Raw genomic sequence first — 17,598 nt, forward strand, 5'->3', positions numbered from 1 at the left:
TGCGGGACACTGGAGGTTGCGGGGGACGCGAGCGGCAAGCCTGCTGAGCGGGCTCTGCTAGGCGAGCAGCACGGTCACAACCATGCTGTACTGGTTGAATCGGGTTGGGGGGGTCTTACCAAATGCTCTGCTGCCTTCCAGTGGCCAGTTTTATTGCTTTAAAATGGGTTTTGAGCTTTGTGCATTCTATCTAAGATACATGGGAACCTGTAGATGCCAATTGTGAAAAAAACGCAAAAGACGTACAGTGGGAAGAACAAGTATTTGATGCACTGCCAATGGGTTTTTCCATTGTCAGTGTATCAAATACTTGTTCTCCCCACTATATAAATACGTTTTTGGGACGCTGAAGCAATTAAAAATAAAACGTATTTACACGTTTTTGGGAGCAAATGAGTTAACCCTTTAAGGTCTGGGCCTATTTTGTCTTATTTTGCATGCCTTTGAAGTTGCCTTTATATTTCAAAGAAAGAATTGTTTACGATGGCCTGGTTTGGTCCCTTTTTTTGTGACACCTTGAACTTCATGTCCAAACTGTTGTTTCCTTCACTGACCAATTATAAATCATCATTTTGGGCCCAAAAAGACCAAAAATTCCAAAATCGTTTTGTCAAAATTTTTAATATTGATGTCCAATTGACAACCAAACATGCGTAACGAACCGTTTTGAAACTTTGTAATATTTATTCAACATGTTAGGATGAACATCCAACCAAAAAAACTTAGAATAAATAGTCTTATATTTGACAATTCAACATAAACAACAGGTATAGCCATAGGCGTTTTTTGCCTTTATACATGCTCTAGTCAAAACAGGTTATATACAGCAGACCAAACAGTGAAGAACAGTGAAAAAATATACCATCTAACACAAAAAGGGTTTAGAGGCCATCTCTATATGAGTTTAGGTATTGCGGCCCATCACCTGATGAAAACTATGTACACACAATCAAGCTTCTTGAACACACATTTATATACACAAATTGAGAAGACTGATTGTGGGAAAATATATATATATATAAAATTGGGGGAAAAAGTATTTCCAAAAATATTTACAATAAATAAGTTAAATTTTTTTCAGGCATGCCACTCCGAAAAGCAGTTTCGTCCTGGAATTAGACACAGGGCTACATCACACAGCCCACACTTCCATGGGGTGTCGGTCCTCTTTCCACCCTTCCATTTTCATTTCACTTTACTTTCATTGTCACTATAAATGTACATGAAAAAAAATCAGTATTTATGAAAATAATAAAGTATAAAATACAAATATATACAGAAATAAACAATAATGGAAATCTATATGTATGACAATAGAAAGAATACCATAGCTGAATATGTGCTACATCCCTAATCTTCATATAGAAAGAAGACCACAAATTATACTTTGATCCGATATGCACATTTTATTATTATATACACAAACCCACACTTATATTGCATCAAAATTAACTTTGTCTTGCAATATCAAAAGAAACTTTCAAAAGAAACTTTTTCAGCAGCATAAAAAAAAAAAAAAGTGGGTTGGCTTACCTCTGCTCGTCGATGGCGTCACCCACGTGTTCAAATCCGTCACTATCTTCACTCGAGGACTCTTCCGAAGAAGACGATGATGACGAATTTGGACCATCCTCTTCCTCACGTTGATCAAAAAGCACAATTGCTTGCGCTAAATTTAGTTATCCGTTCATTCTCAAAGTCACACAAAGTCGCTCGCTCGCTCGATTCAAACGGCCGTCGGTCGCCACCTCGCTGCTTCAGAACACTCATCCCTCTCGTTCGGTGGAACCTCGCATGGCAGTTATATTTATTTAAAAAAAAAAAAAAAAAAAACGCATGTTGTGCTTCCACTGTGACTTCGAAAGGGTTCGTTTGATTAGTGGTTTTTTTCATGGAGCTTCCGTTTTGAAAAAGGACAAGAAATGATGGAAATATAGACATAAACAAATGATCCATGCAGCGTTTTAATGTTTTTTTGAGAGGACAATAAAAATATAAAACTTAAATGACAATATCTCACGTTTTAGTTGGTCGATTGACTTCAAATAACAACGAGAGTAAACCGCAACTTCCGCACTTTAAAACGAGACCAACCAACGGCATGTGGGTGACGTAATTAAAACGCGAGGGCGCTTCAAAGACGACGTGCGCTGAGGACGCGCCGGCGCGTCCTTCGACTCTCAAGGGTTAAATGGTCATATTATAGACTTCACTGTTGGATTATACTTTTTGCTGAATGCATTACCATTAAGGGTGTAACGGTACATGTATTTGTATTGAACCATTTCGGTACGTGGTGCTCAGTTCGGAACGGAGTTGTACCGAACGAGTTTCTGACGTAATGTAACCCTTACTTTTCGAGGCTGTGAGTCGATCGGATTACAGTTTCTTTGTGTAAATTATATTTACTCTGTCTTCTCTACTATAATGAGGACCAACACGGGACGACAGTATAACCCAGAAACGTCAACGGCGCGGCAACGTGGCCACCGCGAGAACGCAGTGAAACACGGGCATTAAAGTCAATCAGCCAATGCACACCGGTCGCACTGCAGCCGCGTATTAGACGCGTCCCAGAAGCGGCTCAACACGATGCACGCGAAAAGAACGGCGGAGTTCATTATTTGACGCGAGACGCGACCCTCCTACGTCAATACTACTACCGGTAGCTAGGATTGGGCAGACCGGAAGTCACTCGTGTAAAAATACGGTGGATCCGATCGAATTTCAAACTAATATGCAATCGTAACCCATTTTTTGAGTCCATCAGATCTCTTGAGTGGTAGATCGGGGCACAGTTGACTTGTCTTTGTTGATTTACAGCTGTCTTCTCTGCTATAATAATAACCAACATGGCCCCGTGTTCAATACAAAGCCCTCCTATCAAAACAAAACAAGTAGGAACTAATATTCACATAGGAACTAAAGATATACAACATAAAATATACTATATAAATGAATACTACATCACACTTGTAAAATATAAACACATAATAAAATAAATAATAGCCCATTTAAATAAAATAAATGCAAATGACCTAAAACATCTGTAGTTAAATAATAAGAATAATACATAGATCTTGCTTACACAATTAATTTTTTAAATTTTTGTGTGGCGCTTTAACTTGAGAAAATCCACCAACAAAGCTTTTGAAAACCGTTCATGAGAAAAAAAAATGTTTCATTGAGGCATTTCATTTGTAAAATACATGTTAAAATCTTTGTCATTGGGATTGCTTTTCTCTTCAGCACAGGACTTCTTTTTTCTTCTTTCTTTCAGAAAGAAAGCTGACCAATACACGAGGTTTGAAAGGTAAATTGTTGTTGGATTATCTTTAAATACCCGCTACTTTTTGAGCAGAATTCTAGCCTTGTATAGGCTAATGTTCCTATTGTTGAAAGCACAAAGGTGTGTAATAAACATTAGCACATTTATATTTTGCATGTTGTTTTCTTACTGTACCGAAAATGAACCGAACCGTGACCTCAAAACCGAGGTACGTACTGAAATGAGATTTTTGTGTACCGTTACACCCCTAGTTACCATCATAAAAGCTATCAGAGAAATCTCACACACACAGAAACTCACACAGATACAAAATAACGAGACATACTGATGGCTAGATGGAGACAAGGTTAGAGCCGCTATCCGACTCCATCACGTTCATTTGTAGCGTTAGCCGCTAGCGTTAGCCTGTGGCCTGGCTACCAGTAGAAAGCACCCGCTCTGAACATAGCCTAACAACACAGATTACCGACCTGGTCAAAATTACGTCGGTCATCGTGAAGAATCTCGCTAACGGTAAATTTTCGGTATACCGCCCGACTCTAAAAGGAATCCAAACCTACGATGTGGCCAGTGTCACTGATGAGTTTGACAACCCTGTACTAAGCAAACAAGCTCTGTTCCAATGTTTTGACCCAAATAGGCCCCATTGTAAACCATTAAATAACATTAAAACTATTTGCATTACCTCTTCAGGTCGACCAAGGGCAGGTGTACCGGTAAGCAGTATGGCTCGCTTGGCACTCTGAATGAGGGGCACCAGAAGTTTAGTTCGAGCCGCATTCCTGGATTTTAGGTAGTGCGATTCATCCACCACAACCACTGAGAATCTCTGCCTGCTTAGCGCCTCCACCAGGGGGCGTGCGTCTGTCGTCAGGAGGCCGTAGCCCAGCACAGTCACCTTACTGCTGCTAATACCCCTGCAAGGACAAAGCAAAATTAGCATTATATTTTCTAATCGAGGAAAATGTCAACGGACAAAAACATCTGAAGGACGTGTTTTAATAGACAAACAAAAGAAGAAAAGTCAACAAATCCTTTAATCGCGTATAACCACCAAGCTGCACATTTCAACAGCGCGTGCTTGAGTTACAGTCCCCTACATAAGTATTGGAACAGCAGGTTCAATTAGTTTGTTTTTCTTGTATCTTGAAGACATTTGGGTTTCAGATATAAAGACGTATGGGAGACAAAAGTCTCAGGATTCCAGCTTTAATTTTATGGTTTTTACAAGGGCGTAGATTTGCATAGGGACGGTAGGGATATATCACTATTAACTTTTCAGGATGCTCAAATTATCCCAACCAACTTTTAAGTAACCTTATTTGCATTATATAAAGACTTCAGTTATATAGGTCATTTAGATTGTCTTCCTATATATTGTAAGGATAGACTTGATCCTACCATTATTAAGTGAATTACAATACTCTCATTATGTTTAGACTTGGGGGCAGTTTACATGGTGACTCTCCGAGAAGCAGAAAAATTTCAAATTTGCATTTAAATGGTTCAGTCTCCATTCGAACAATATCGCAATTCCGCATGAAAACGATGTAGTATTCATGCCAAGCCTTAGGGGGCAGTGCAGATTTACAAGGTGACAGCGAATGATGCACTTTGACCGCACCAAGCTCCTGCCCGGAAAAAAACATGCCCGCCCACTCCAAGCAATAGCATTTTCCTTTTGCTCCAAAAGGCACAAAAATGGAAACATCCAACATATTTAAAAATATTATTAAAACGGTAAATTAAAGCCAGCGTTCCGCCATTTGATGTTTTTAATGTTTAATAGCATTGCTGCGCACGCCCATTGTGAAATGTACGAGTGCTGACGTTATCGGCGCGGGTCCCGGCAGGAGCTTTTGATATGCATGCGGAGCAAGCCCCCCCTCAAGCCCCCGCAATCGAATTCTTCCACTTTGGAGGCAGGATTAAGAATGTTTCGTCTTCGCCTTCCGTCTTTACCGACACCATATGCACGCGAGGCAATTCCGCTACTAAAGTCATTGCGTCTTCGTGTCGCAGAGTCGTGATGTAAACTGCCCCTTACACTGACCCCTTTTCACTTGCTGAATGTGCCAGTCCATTTTTATCCTGAAACGCACGTTTGATTGGCTGATGATTTGAACCCCCCCGCCCCCACACACACAAACACACACCCATTCACAGCCCGACAGAAATACAATGTGTCGCCTCCCCCACCCCCTTCAAAGACAGGGGATATTAGTTTTTTTTTCTGCCAGCAGCAGCCACTGTAAGTAATGTAAAAAGAGGTCAATGTTGTGGAGGTGGGGAAAACTCCACTAATTTTGCTACTAATACAGTGCTTAAAGTTAATTTTACTCACTGAGATTTCTTGAAATAACAAAAACAGCAAGCTGAAAATAAGCTTAACAGACTTATTTTAAGCAAAAGGTTTGTATATTTAATCTTAAAAATCTTAAAAGAAAACTTGCTTGTCAGAAATGTTGTTAATTCAAGAATATTGTTCAAAACATTATTTGAAAGATTTTTTTTTTTTATTTAAGTGGAAGATGACCAACTTTTAGATGCATGAACTCAAGACAAACAAATAGTAATATTTACTTAAAGTAAGTGGAAGAATCTGATGCATTAATCTGTTTACTAGCATTTAGGGCAGCAGCTATCGATTATTTTAGTAGTCGATTAATCGATGAACTAGTTAGTTCGAATAATCGAGTAATCGGATAAGGAACATGAAGAATTAAAATACCTGAGCTGAGCCTCAAACGGTATTTAAAAATTAAAAAAAAAAAGGACCTATGGACAACAAAAGAACAATTTGCTAACTTGGATAGCAAAAGTAAATGCTATAAAATGCTAATGTTTTTTTTACAAGGCTCTTAACAAATGGTTCAAACACATATTCCCACAAATATGGTTGGGACACATATTCCCACAAAAAATGGCTAAATATTCCTGTAAACTAAATTATTAATGCATTAAAAAATATTAGCTCAAACAAAAACTTAGCTTACGTTGGTCTTAACAGGGAGCAGTTGGATTCAGCCATGTGAAATGAGACAGACCAGAGGGCAGTGTATCCACCCTAATCAATAAAACTAAATGCAAACACTTTCGAAACAAACCATTACAACGCCACTTTAATTTAACGAATACTCGAAGCAATAAAATTTTATTCGAATATTTTTTTTCTTATCAAATACTCGAGTTAATCGAATAATCGTTGCAGCACTACTAGCATTTAACACTCAAAAAAAGATGGAGAAAATTATTTGATTAGATTTTTAAAAAATATATCAGATTAGAACGTTATAAATTTGCGGTGTGAAAGTTAGTATAGGTTAATACAGATTTATTTTGCATTAATCATTTAGCCTATCAATTAATTAGATTCATATTGGTGAGAAATGTAGCCCTGACCCCCATTCACCAAATATGTTTGGTCTTATTAATGTCCCGTCCCCAAAAATACACACGGTCCCAGTTGAAGCCTAGGACCGTGTGTATTTTTGTGTGAGACCAAGATTGAGCTTTTTGGCAACAAACACTCTAAGTGGGTCTGGCGTGCCACGAAAGATGCGTATGCTGAAAAGCACCTCATACCCACTGTGAGGTATGGGGGTGGTTCAGTGATGCTGTGGGGCTGTTTTGCTTCCAAAGGTCCTGGGAACCTTGTTAGGGTGCATGGCATCATGAATGCTTTGAAATACCTGGACATTTTAAATCAAAATCTGTTGCCCTCTGCCCGAAAGCTGAAGATGGGTCGTCACTGGGTCTTCCAGCAAGACAATGACCCTAAACATATGGCCAAATCTACACAGAAATGGTTCACCAGACACAAAATCAAGCTTCTCCCATGGCCATCTCAGTCCCCAGACCTTGTTTTGTTGGCAAAAGGGGGTTGTACAAAGTATTAACACCAGGGGTGCTAATAATTGTGACACACATTATTTGATGTCAAATAATTTTTTCTTTATGTGGGATTTTTTCCCCACTGAATGAATGCACTTGTATTGAAGGTTGGATTTTTCTCTTTTTTTCCATTACAGTCCCATATTATTTGAATTTAAAAAAATATATATTAGAAGCTAAAAAAAACATCTTTTTCAGGGGTGCCAATAATTATGGAGGGCACTGTATAAACTAAATTAAGAATGCATTAAAAAACAATAGTCCAAAGAAAAACTTAGCTTACGTTGGTCTTAACAGGGAGCAGTTGGATTCAGCCATGTGAAATAAGGCAGACCAGAGGGCAATGTATCCACCCTAATCAATGAACTAAATCTAAACACTTTCAAAATAAAACATTACAACGCCACTTTAATTAAACGAAAACTCGAGGCAACAAAATTTAATTCGACTATTTTTTTTCTAATTGAATACAGTGTTCCCCCTAGAATTTTTTGAAGCTGTGGTGATGCACCATGTCGTGCCGCGGCGAAAAAAAAAATTTTCCATTATTTTTTTCCCCCCAATAAGAACCGTAACAAAGATATATATGAAATATTTCATTATTTAGGCTAATGTCGTAGCTCTCAGCTACGGTACATATACGTAAAATGCATAGCTACGTTACCCTACGTAATAATACGACTTTTTTTCTCGGAGCAATAGTACGACTTAAATCTCGTAGTGACTCACGGGTCGGCAACCCGAAATGTTGAAAGAGCCATATTTGACCAAAAAATAAACTGATACAGTATGTCTGTAGCCGCAAAAAATTAAAAGCATTGTATAAGCCTTATAATGATAGCAACAGTGGCTGTATGTATCGAATCTAGCTATATTAGCCTGCTATCGAAATGACTAAGTTGGCTAGAAATACATAATTAGCCTTCATGATTAAATGTTTATTTTCCCTGCAGAGGATCCTATAGAGAATGACGCACCACGTGACTACTCTGTTGTACGATGCCACCTCAAGTTTAACTTCATTGCAATATGAATTGAATGAATTGAAATAATGTTTGTGTCATGTTTGTCCTCCTAGAAATCTTATTAAAACAAAAAATATTTTTCCCACTCCAATCTTTTTCCGTTTTCAAAAAATATATAAGAATAAATAAATAAATAAAAAAGCTCCGGAGCAGCGGTAAAGAGCCGCACGCGGCCCTAGAGCCGCGGATTGCAGACCACCATTGTAGTCCTTCTTTTTCCTTTTAATTGGCCCTTATAAGTACTACATTACCACAACAATAACAGTCTTTCTGTCAACGGACTCATTTCAAGGGGTGGGGGGGGGATTCTAATAGCCGTGTGAAGAGTTTTACTAGATTCGGTGAGAAGGTGAATTGTTTTTTTTTTTCGTTGTTCGTGAACTAAATTTCCACAGAAACGCACATCGGGGTACCATTAACTTAGCAAGGAGAAGTATGAGAGTCATTTTTCGAGTGTCCCAGAGCTCGCACAACTTGGGAAAAAACAGCGTATTTATCAAAGTTTCGTCAACCGTAATTGCTAGGGGTGTAACGGTACGCAAAAATCTTTATTCGGTACGTACCTCGGTTTTGAGGTCACGGTTCGATTCATTTTCGGTACAGTAAAAAAACAAAATGCAAAATATAAATGTGCTAGTTGTTTATTACACACTTTTGTGCTTTCAACAATAGGAACCGTAGCCTATACAAAGCTAGAATTCTGCTCAAAAAGTAGCGGGTATTTAAAGATAATAATCCAACAACAATTTGCCTTTCAGACCCCACGTATTGGTCAGCTTTCTTTCTGAAAGAAAGAAGAAAAAAGAAGTCCTGTGCTAAAGAGAAAAGCCATCCCAATGACAAAGATTTTAACATGTATTTTAAAAAAGAAATGCCTCAATGATTTTTTTTCCCCTTATGAACGGTTTTCAAAAGCTTTATTGGTGGATTTTCTCAAGTTAAAACGCCACACAGAAATTAATAAATATAATTGTGTAAGCAGGATCTGTGTAATATTTTTATTATTTAATTACAGGTGCTTTAGCTCATTTCAATTTTATTTTTATTTAAATGAGCTATTATTTATTTTATTATGTGTTTGTATTTTACAAATGTGATGTAGTATTCATTTATATTGTATATTTTATGTTGTATAACTTTAGTTCCTATATGAATATGAGTTCCTTCTTGTTTTGTTGTGGTAGGAGGATTTTGTATTGAACGGGGCCATGTTGGTTATTATTTTAGCAGAGAAGACAACTGTAAATCAACAAACACAAGTCAACTGTGCCCCGATCTACCACTCAAGAGACCTGATGGACTCAAAAAGTGGGCTACGATTGCATATTAATTTGAAATTCGACCGGATCCACCGTATTTTTACACGAGTGACTTCCGGTCTGCCCGGTCTGCTAGCTAGTAGCGTATCTCGTCAAATAATAAACTCTGCCGTTCTTTTGCCGCTTCTGGGACGCGTCTAACACGCGGCCGCACTGCGACTGGTGTGCATTGGCTGATTGACTTTAACGGCCACGTTTCACTGTGTTCTCGCGGCGGCCACGTTGTCGCGCCCTTGACGTTTTGTCCTACCGTGTTGGTCCTCATTATAGTAGAGAAGACGGAGTAAATATACAGTGCCTTGCAAAAGTATTCGGCCCCCTTGAACCTTGCAACCTTTCGCCACATTTCAGGCTTCAAACATAGAGATATAAAATTTTAATTTTTTGTCAAGAATCAACAACAAGTGGGACACAATCGTGAAGTGGAACAACATTTATTGGATAATTTAAGCTTTTTTAACAAATAAAAAACTGAAAAGTGGGGCGTGCAATATTATTCGGCCCCCTTGCGTTAATACTTTGTAGCGCCACCTTTTGCTCCAATTACAGCTGCAAGTCGCTTGGGGTATGTTTCTATCAGTTTTGCACATCGAGAGACTGACATTCTTGCCCATTCTTCCTTGCAAAACAGCTCGAGCTCAGTGAGGTTGAATGGAGAGTGTTTGGGAACAGCAGTCTTCAGCTCTTTCCACAGATGCTCGATTGGATTCAGGTCTGGACTTTGACTTGGCCATTCTAACACCTGGATACGTTTATTTTTGAACCATTCCATTGTAGATTTGGCTTTATGTTTTGGATCATTGTCCTGTTGGAAGATAAATCTCCGTCCCAGTCTCAGGTCTTGTGCAGATACCAACAGGTTTTCTTCCAGAATGTTCCTGTATTTGGCTGCATCCATCTTCCCGTCAATTTTAACCATCTTCCCTGTCCCTGCTGAAGATAAGCAGGCCCAAACCATGATGCTGCCACCACCATGTTTGACAGTGGGGATGGTGTGTTCAGGGTGATGAGCTGTGTTGCTTTTACGCCAAACATATCGTTTTGCATTGTGGCCAAAAAGTTCACTTTTGGTTTCATCTGACCAGAGCACCTTCTTCCACATGTTTGGTGTGTCTCCCAGGTGGCTTGTGGCAAACTTTAAACGAGACTTTTTATGGATATCTTTGAGAAATGGCTTTCTTCTTGCCACTCTTCCATAAAGGCCAGATTTGTGCAGTGTACGACTGATTGTTGTCCTATGGACAGACTCCCACCTCAGCTGTAGATCTCTGCAGTTCATCCAGAGTGATCATGGGCCTCTTGGCTGCATCTCTGATCAGTTTTCTCCTTGTTTGAGAAGAAAGTTTGGAAGGACGGCTGGGGATCTCGGACCTGCCTGGTGTGTTCCTTGGTTTTCATTAGCCTGGCTCTGCCAGACTATTCTCCCTGTATTTTTCAAACACTGATAGTATAGTCTGGAAACCATCCCATTAACGGCCTTTTCGAGCAGGTACAAAATCAATCGACAAATCAGATTCGTTTATTTGCGTGACGTGTTCTTCACGAGCAACGTCACTCTTGCGCGTCGAAAGTCGTCTCTTCAGCAGCACAGATGGTGAACGGCAGAGCCGAGAATATGTTCCAATCCACGGTAAAATCAGTTTTAAATGACCAAAAACACATCGACACGAGTCATTGACAACAGTCTGTCTCGCACTAGCCATGTCGAATAAACTCCGCTCTCTTCGTATGTTTACTTCCGCGCGCAAGTCCATCGTCCTGCGGTCGCCATTTTACTAACGTCACGTCTGCCCGTCGCTGATTGGTCCACTCCGCTGTCTGTTTGCTGTGGCTTGCTCCGCCCTGGAAATTGTTTCCGTGGGAATGGTGGCCAGACTCAATAGCTGGAACAGCGTTGAGTCTGGTGTACCAGGCTAGGTTTTCATAATGCTCTCTGCACTTTAAACAGAACCCTGAGACTATCACAGAGCAGGTGCATTTATACGGAGACTTGATTACACACAGGTGGATTCTATTTACCATCATCGGTCATTTAGGTCAGCATTGGATCATTCAGAGATCCTCACTGAACTTCTGGAGTGAGTTTGCTGCACTGAAAGTAAAGGGGCCAAATAATATTGCACGCCCCACTTTTCAGTTTTTTATTTGTTAAATAAATGTTGTTCCACTTCACGATTGTGTCCCACTTGTTGATTCTTGACAAAAAAATTAGATTTCATATCCTTCTGTTTGAAGCCTGAAATGTGGCGAAAGGTTGCAAGATTCAAGGGGGCTGAATTCTTTTGCAAGGCACTGTAATTCACACAAAGAAACTGTAACTCACAGCCTCGAAAAGTAAGGGTTACATTACGTCAGAAACTCGTTTGGTACGCGTCCGTTCCGAACCGAACACCAAGTACCAAAACGGTTCAATACGAATACATGTACCGTTACACCCTTAGTAATTGCGTATATCCGTCAGCCGAAACAGCACAAATAAAGTACACCTGCCCCTCATTGTCGAAGTTGGCGCGCCGGTGTTGTGCCGAAAAATAGCCACTACGCGTGAAACGTCCCCCCTAACGGGAGCGCCCACACGTCACTCGTACAAACAGCTTTTTCGTGCCAATCGATGGACCTGGAAACGACTTTATTGTAACGTGAATATGTATCATTTTACTCTGCTTGAACTAATAAATCTTGTACTGTGACCGGCGCTCTGAAAATACAGCAAGGCTTTATTTTGGGCCCCGCCTCTCCGCGCAAATTCAGTCAAACTTTGCTTTCTGTCCAAGACGGCCGTCCACCGCTCACTTTCGCCGAAAAGTCCGATCCAATCTATTGTAATGCCCCGGATATGGGGAAGAAGGAGATAAGTCTGTACTGGCTTACCCACTTTATTGTGGTAACAATAATAAAGAAAAACAATAACAAAATAACAGCGGGCTGCCACGACATGCGACCGCTATCTCGCTCGTTCTCCCATTCTTCCTACTCGTTACCCTTGCATCACAGCTCCCCAGTCTGATCGTCTCTTAAGGTGGCCCCGCATAGTTACGAACATTACAATACACAATGAATAGGTTTCCGCTAAACTCTTCTTACTCGGCTGCCGCTAGTTTGAAACGGCCTTTAAAAAATTAAACAAATAAATAAAATGCATCTCATTTGCAAGGCGTGGCGGTGCGCCACAATCTGTTGAATGTACGAGAATCCCTGGAATACTCGAGTTAATCGATTAATCGTTGCAGCACTAATATTTTCTCTCGAGTATACTTTAAAATTTTACATACATCTTTTAATAGAATTATAGGCTTGACATTATCCGTTAGCGGTTGGAACGAGGAGGAAATTATTGGTCATTGGTTGAAAAATGTACTATCGTGCATCACTAAAAGGAACTATGTAAACACTAGCCAAATCATCGCTCGGACGGTCCCTCGGAGAAGAAGCTTTTTCTTATTCTCTACCTTGGGCAGGGCTGGATTTCAGTTGTACTCTCTAAAAGAATTCTTTTGTGTCTTTTGAATTTAATGTGATACTTTGTTCAATGTGTTATTAATTATTCGAATTACTAGAGATGTCCCGATCGATCGGCATTCCGATCTACTACTCGATCGGGTCCAATCATGGTCATTTTCAAAGTATCGGAATCGGCAAAAAAATATCGGACATGCCTTTTTTAAATATATATATATATTAGGGCTGTCAAAATTATCGCGTTAACGCGCGGTAATTACTTTTTTAAATTAATCACGTTAAACTATTTGACGCAATTAACGCACATGTCCCGCTCAGAAAGTATTCTGCCTTTTGGTAAGTTTTACAGCAAGACTTTTTGTGCTGTCCAACAGCGAACTCTTGTGGTCGCTTTGCGACATGCTTTATTGTTTTCTTTCCAGTTCATTATGGCTGCACGACGTCTCGGGCTGATAATGTTGTGCTTATTTGATCCTTGGACAAGATTTGTCCATAAGTATGGTTGTTGTAAAGAATGTACATATTATTTTAGTAAGCGAAATGTTATATTTTTTGTATGAGACGCTTTTTGTTTATGTTTAGTGAACCTGTATAGCGTGCTAAGCTAACGTTGTTGCTAATGCAATGCTTGTGTACTTTTTTTTTTGTAGTTTTACGACGGTCTAAAGAGGACAATGGTTTGAGGCCATTTTATTAATAAATCAGATGAAAAAGGAAGAAGTCTAATTATTAAGGCGTCGTTCACTAGCTGTCTAGCTTTGGAAAAAGTAGACGCTCCGGAGTGAGTACAGCATAGACAGATTTAAATGACAGTAGAGTGAAATGCCCACTACAGTCCTTTTGTACCGTATGTTGAATGTATATATCCATCTTGTGTCTTATCTTTCCATTCCAACAATTTATTTTACAGAATATATATATATAATTTACAGAAAAATATGGCATATTTTATAGATGGTTTGAATTGCGATTAATTGCGATTAATTACGATTAATTAATTTTTAAGCTGTAATTAACTCGATTAAAATTTTTAATCGTTTGACAGCCCTAATATATTTTTTTTAATTAAATCGTTTTCTCATTGTTTTTAACGTTACAGACAAAATGTCTTACATTCATCCAGAGTCTTTAGTTTGGCTTAAAGTAGGGCTATCAAATTTATCGCGTAAACGGCGGTAATTAATTTTTTAAAAATTAATCACGTTAAAATATTTAATGCAGTTAACGCATGCGCTGCACGACCCACTCACGCATTGTCGCGTTCAATCTATAATGGCGCCGTTTTACCTATACATATATAGAGCTAACAGGCAGCGTAAAATGAGTGGAGTGAATTTTAGCAGTCTTTTGAGCATCTTTTTAATTGGCTTAAGCCTTAAAATCCCTCTCTCAACATTTAGAAATATCGTGGGAAGCAATGTGGGGAAAAATAGTAGTGGTTGATCTTTTCCTTAACACCCTATGTTACTTCCCAACACAGAGAAGATATATCAATTGGTGCCACTACGCACAGTCATGGTTGCACTTCCCATCATGCATTTGGGCAGAACAGTTAAATGGCTACAGTATAATTGTTGAAAGCTCAACAAATACACTAGATTGCAATATTTAGTCACAATATACAAAGTCACATTTATCCTTTAAGAATTACCAGTCTTTCTATCCGTGGATCCTTCTCACAGAAAGAATGTTGATAATGTAAATGCCATCTTGAGGATTTATTGTAATAATAAACAAATACAGTACTTATGTACTGTATGTTGAATGTATATATTCGTCCCAGTTTTATCCATTTTTTTCTTAATGCATTGCCAAAATGTATGTGATCGGGAAAAATTATCGGGAATGATTGGATTTGAATCGGGAGCAAAAAAAAAAAAGCAATCGGATCGGGAAATCTCGGGATCGGCAGATACTCGAACTAAAACGATCGGATCGGGAGCAAAAAAAACATGATCGGAACAGCCCTACAAATTACTGTTTTCTTCATTGCTCCAAGATTGTGTGTTGTCATCTTATGTCCATTTAAGATCATTTAAACTGTAAAAAGAGAAAAATCGTTCTTGACCTTGACTTTTTTCTCTTTACCCTACATTGCCAACAACTGCACAGCATATATTACAAATGCAAACCCCACAAGGGGAAGTGGGTTGGGTAGTTTTTTTTTGTGACCTACATGGTGTCGCTCTTGTTCTCCACGAGGTTGATATCACCAGGCTGTAACTCGGGGATCCAGCGCTCCAGCTCCTCAATCCACGGGTATTTGAGGGACGAGGGCACCACCACAAGGAGAGGCCACTCATTCCGGAAAGCGTATGCCACTGCAATGGCCTGCACTGTCTTGCCAAGACCCATCTGGAGAGGCCAAATCAGAAAACGGCGGTGCGGGAGGAAAAACAAGTCAATTGTGCACCAGCGATGGTGCAAATTGTATATGACGGCTGAGCTGATATCAGGCCCAAGAGTAATAAGGTCTAAGAATGATTCTTCTGTCAAAAACAATTAAGCGAGTGGCAGTGCGGCACAAAGTTGACGAATTCATTTGGAAGGTTGGAAAATAGATTTCCTGAGCCAGGTTTGTGTATGCTTACCTCATCAGCAATCATACATCTGTAAAACAAAAGAAAACAGAAAGCTTGAAAAGGAACTTGAAAGTCATATTTTTACTAAAACATGTCTCGGGTTTACAGTTATCGAGCAATGTCAAGACACCTGGCTATTTGACCTGAAACAATGTAAAAAAGCGGTGGTTTTTGGCAGCCCTTTGAATATTTGTCTTAGTCTTTTGGATGAAATATTTATTAGTTTTAGTTTAATTTTAGTCATTTCAAAATGTGTAACTCTCCAAGTTGTCGTCTATGAATACTTAAAATGTTTTTGTCTGTAAAAATGTAAAGGTTTTAGGTTTTGTAGTGGGCTTTAGGTGCTCTCAAAGTTTGTAAAAATGCCGAAAAGGTCTTGTTGAAATCCTCGCGTAAGACAGGATAAAACAAGGTAAAAGACTGGGCAAGTCTATGATGTGCGCAGCCAATCAGCTCACGGGATAAAGCCACCCTTTTTGGTGGTCTCGTTGTGTCAGTAGGGGTTGCACATAGGCGGAGTTAAAAGGGGGCAGGCCCCCCTGGTGGGCGGAAAGTGTCATTGCATGTCATTGACTTTTCCTATATATTGATTTTAAAATTAAGAGTTTTCCTGTAAAATACTGTCTTTAAAAGTTGTAAAACACTAAAACAAAAAATGAATGAAATGAAAAAGATTTTTATAATGGGTAGTGGTGCACGATATCCATTTTTTGAAACCGATACCGATATCGATAACTTCCTGCTCCTCAAAGCCGATACCGATATCGATAACCGATAATAAATATATATATTTTTTAAATGTATAACCTGAGTTTTTGAACACCTGGAGGTTTATAAAATAAAAAATAAAAAAAATAAAAAACTAGTGGTGGATTCAACATAGATTTGCCTTTGATCTCATCAGATTTTTCATAAATGACATGAACAAAACAGTGCGGTTCACTTCTGCACTGCCCGACAGCCAGCTAAGAATGAATGCACTTCCATAAACCACAAGGCTTGCTTTTATGGGAAGAAACTCGTCTTAATATTGTGAAAGTACGACAGAAAAATACACATATTCAATACTCAATATACAACAAACTGCACAATAAACTTATATACACAACTATTATATAGGGTGACCATATTTTGATTTCTAAAAAAGAGGACACTCAGCCCAGCCTCAGCCCGACCTCAAGATACTTGAATTTTACTCGAAGTTCACTCAAAGATGCCTATATCACTTTAATATATTTAAAATGTGCGCCCTCACTCTGGATGGAAAAATGCAGTTTGAAAAAAGAAAAAAAAAAAAAAATGACTTTAAAAAAAAAAAAAAATTATATATATATATAATGCAGACCCATAGAAATGTAGTCCAGTCAATACACATACACACAGTAGGCTATGTGCTAACTAAACATTTTTATAAATTACTATCACGACAATTGTCCTTGACAAATTGTTATTCCCATTCAACTGATGTTCTCATTCAATGTTCTAGATTGCACACAAACAAAAACCGAAATAAACTGACAAACTATTCAATCAGCATGTTTCCAAACGTAGCAGTTCAAAACTACGTTTCCCATAATGCCTAGCGCGGTTTAGCGTACTGATAGCTAGCTGAGGCAAAAATCAAACTTTGCTATGGGGATGGCGTGGCTCAGTGGTAGAGTAGTTGTCCCCCAACCCAGAGGTTGTAGGTTCAATTCTCCGCCCTGATGAACTTGCCTAAGTATCCTTGAGCAAGATACTGAACCCCACATTGCTCCTGGTGCTGCGTCACCAGTAGGTAGATGGCAATATAGTGTAAAGCGCTTTGAGCGCCTTGAAAGGTGGAAAAGCGCTATATAAGTATAACACCATTTACCATAAAAGTTTACAATCATCGGCAGCGCGCCGATGCGACACCAAACGGGATTTTACAGTCAAAGAAGTCAGACAGAAGTCAACAGTTGCCATTATATACGTATTTATCATTTAAAAAAAACAAAAAAACTTCAGGCATTGTGGCCAAATCGTCAACCCAGTAGATGGCGGTAATG

The 17,598-nt window shown here is 39.1% G+C and overlaps 1 protein-coding gene across 4 annotated transcripts in view; it reads right to left on the reverse strand.

The window, feature by feature from the left end:
• Positions 1-17,598, reverse strand: part of zranb3 (zinc finger, RAN-binding domain containing 3) — a 311,366-nt gene that overhangs the window by 260,772 nt on the left and 32,996 nt on the right. For all 4 annotated transcript variants that reach the window (XM_057819173.1, XM_057819181.1, XM_057819189.1 and 1 more), the window contains 3 exons: positions 15,578-15,596; positions 15,163-15,341; positions 3,975-4,206 (listed from right to left, as the gene is read on the reverse strand). In XM_057819173.1, the coding sequence (XP_057675156.1) occupies positions 3,975-4,206; positions 15,163-15,341; positions 15,578-15,596 (430 nt within the window). The remainder of the gene's footprint in view (positions 1-3,974; positions 4,207-15,162; positions 15,342-15,577; positions 15,597-17,598) is intronic.

This window comes from Corythoichthys intestinalis, chromosome 2 (genome assembly GCF_030265065.1).
Source record: "Corythoichthys intestinalis isolate RoL2023-P3 chromosome 2, ASM3026506v1, whole genome shotgun sequence".
Classification (NCBI taxonomy): Eukaryota; Metazoa; Chordata; class Actinopteri; order Syngnathiformes; family Syngnathidae; genus Corythoichthys; species Corythoichthys intestinalis.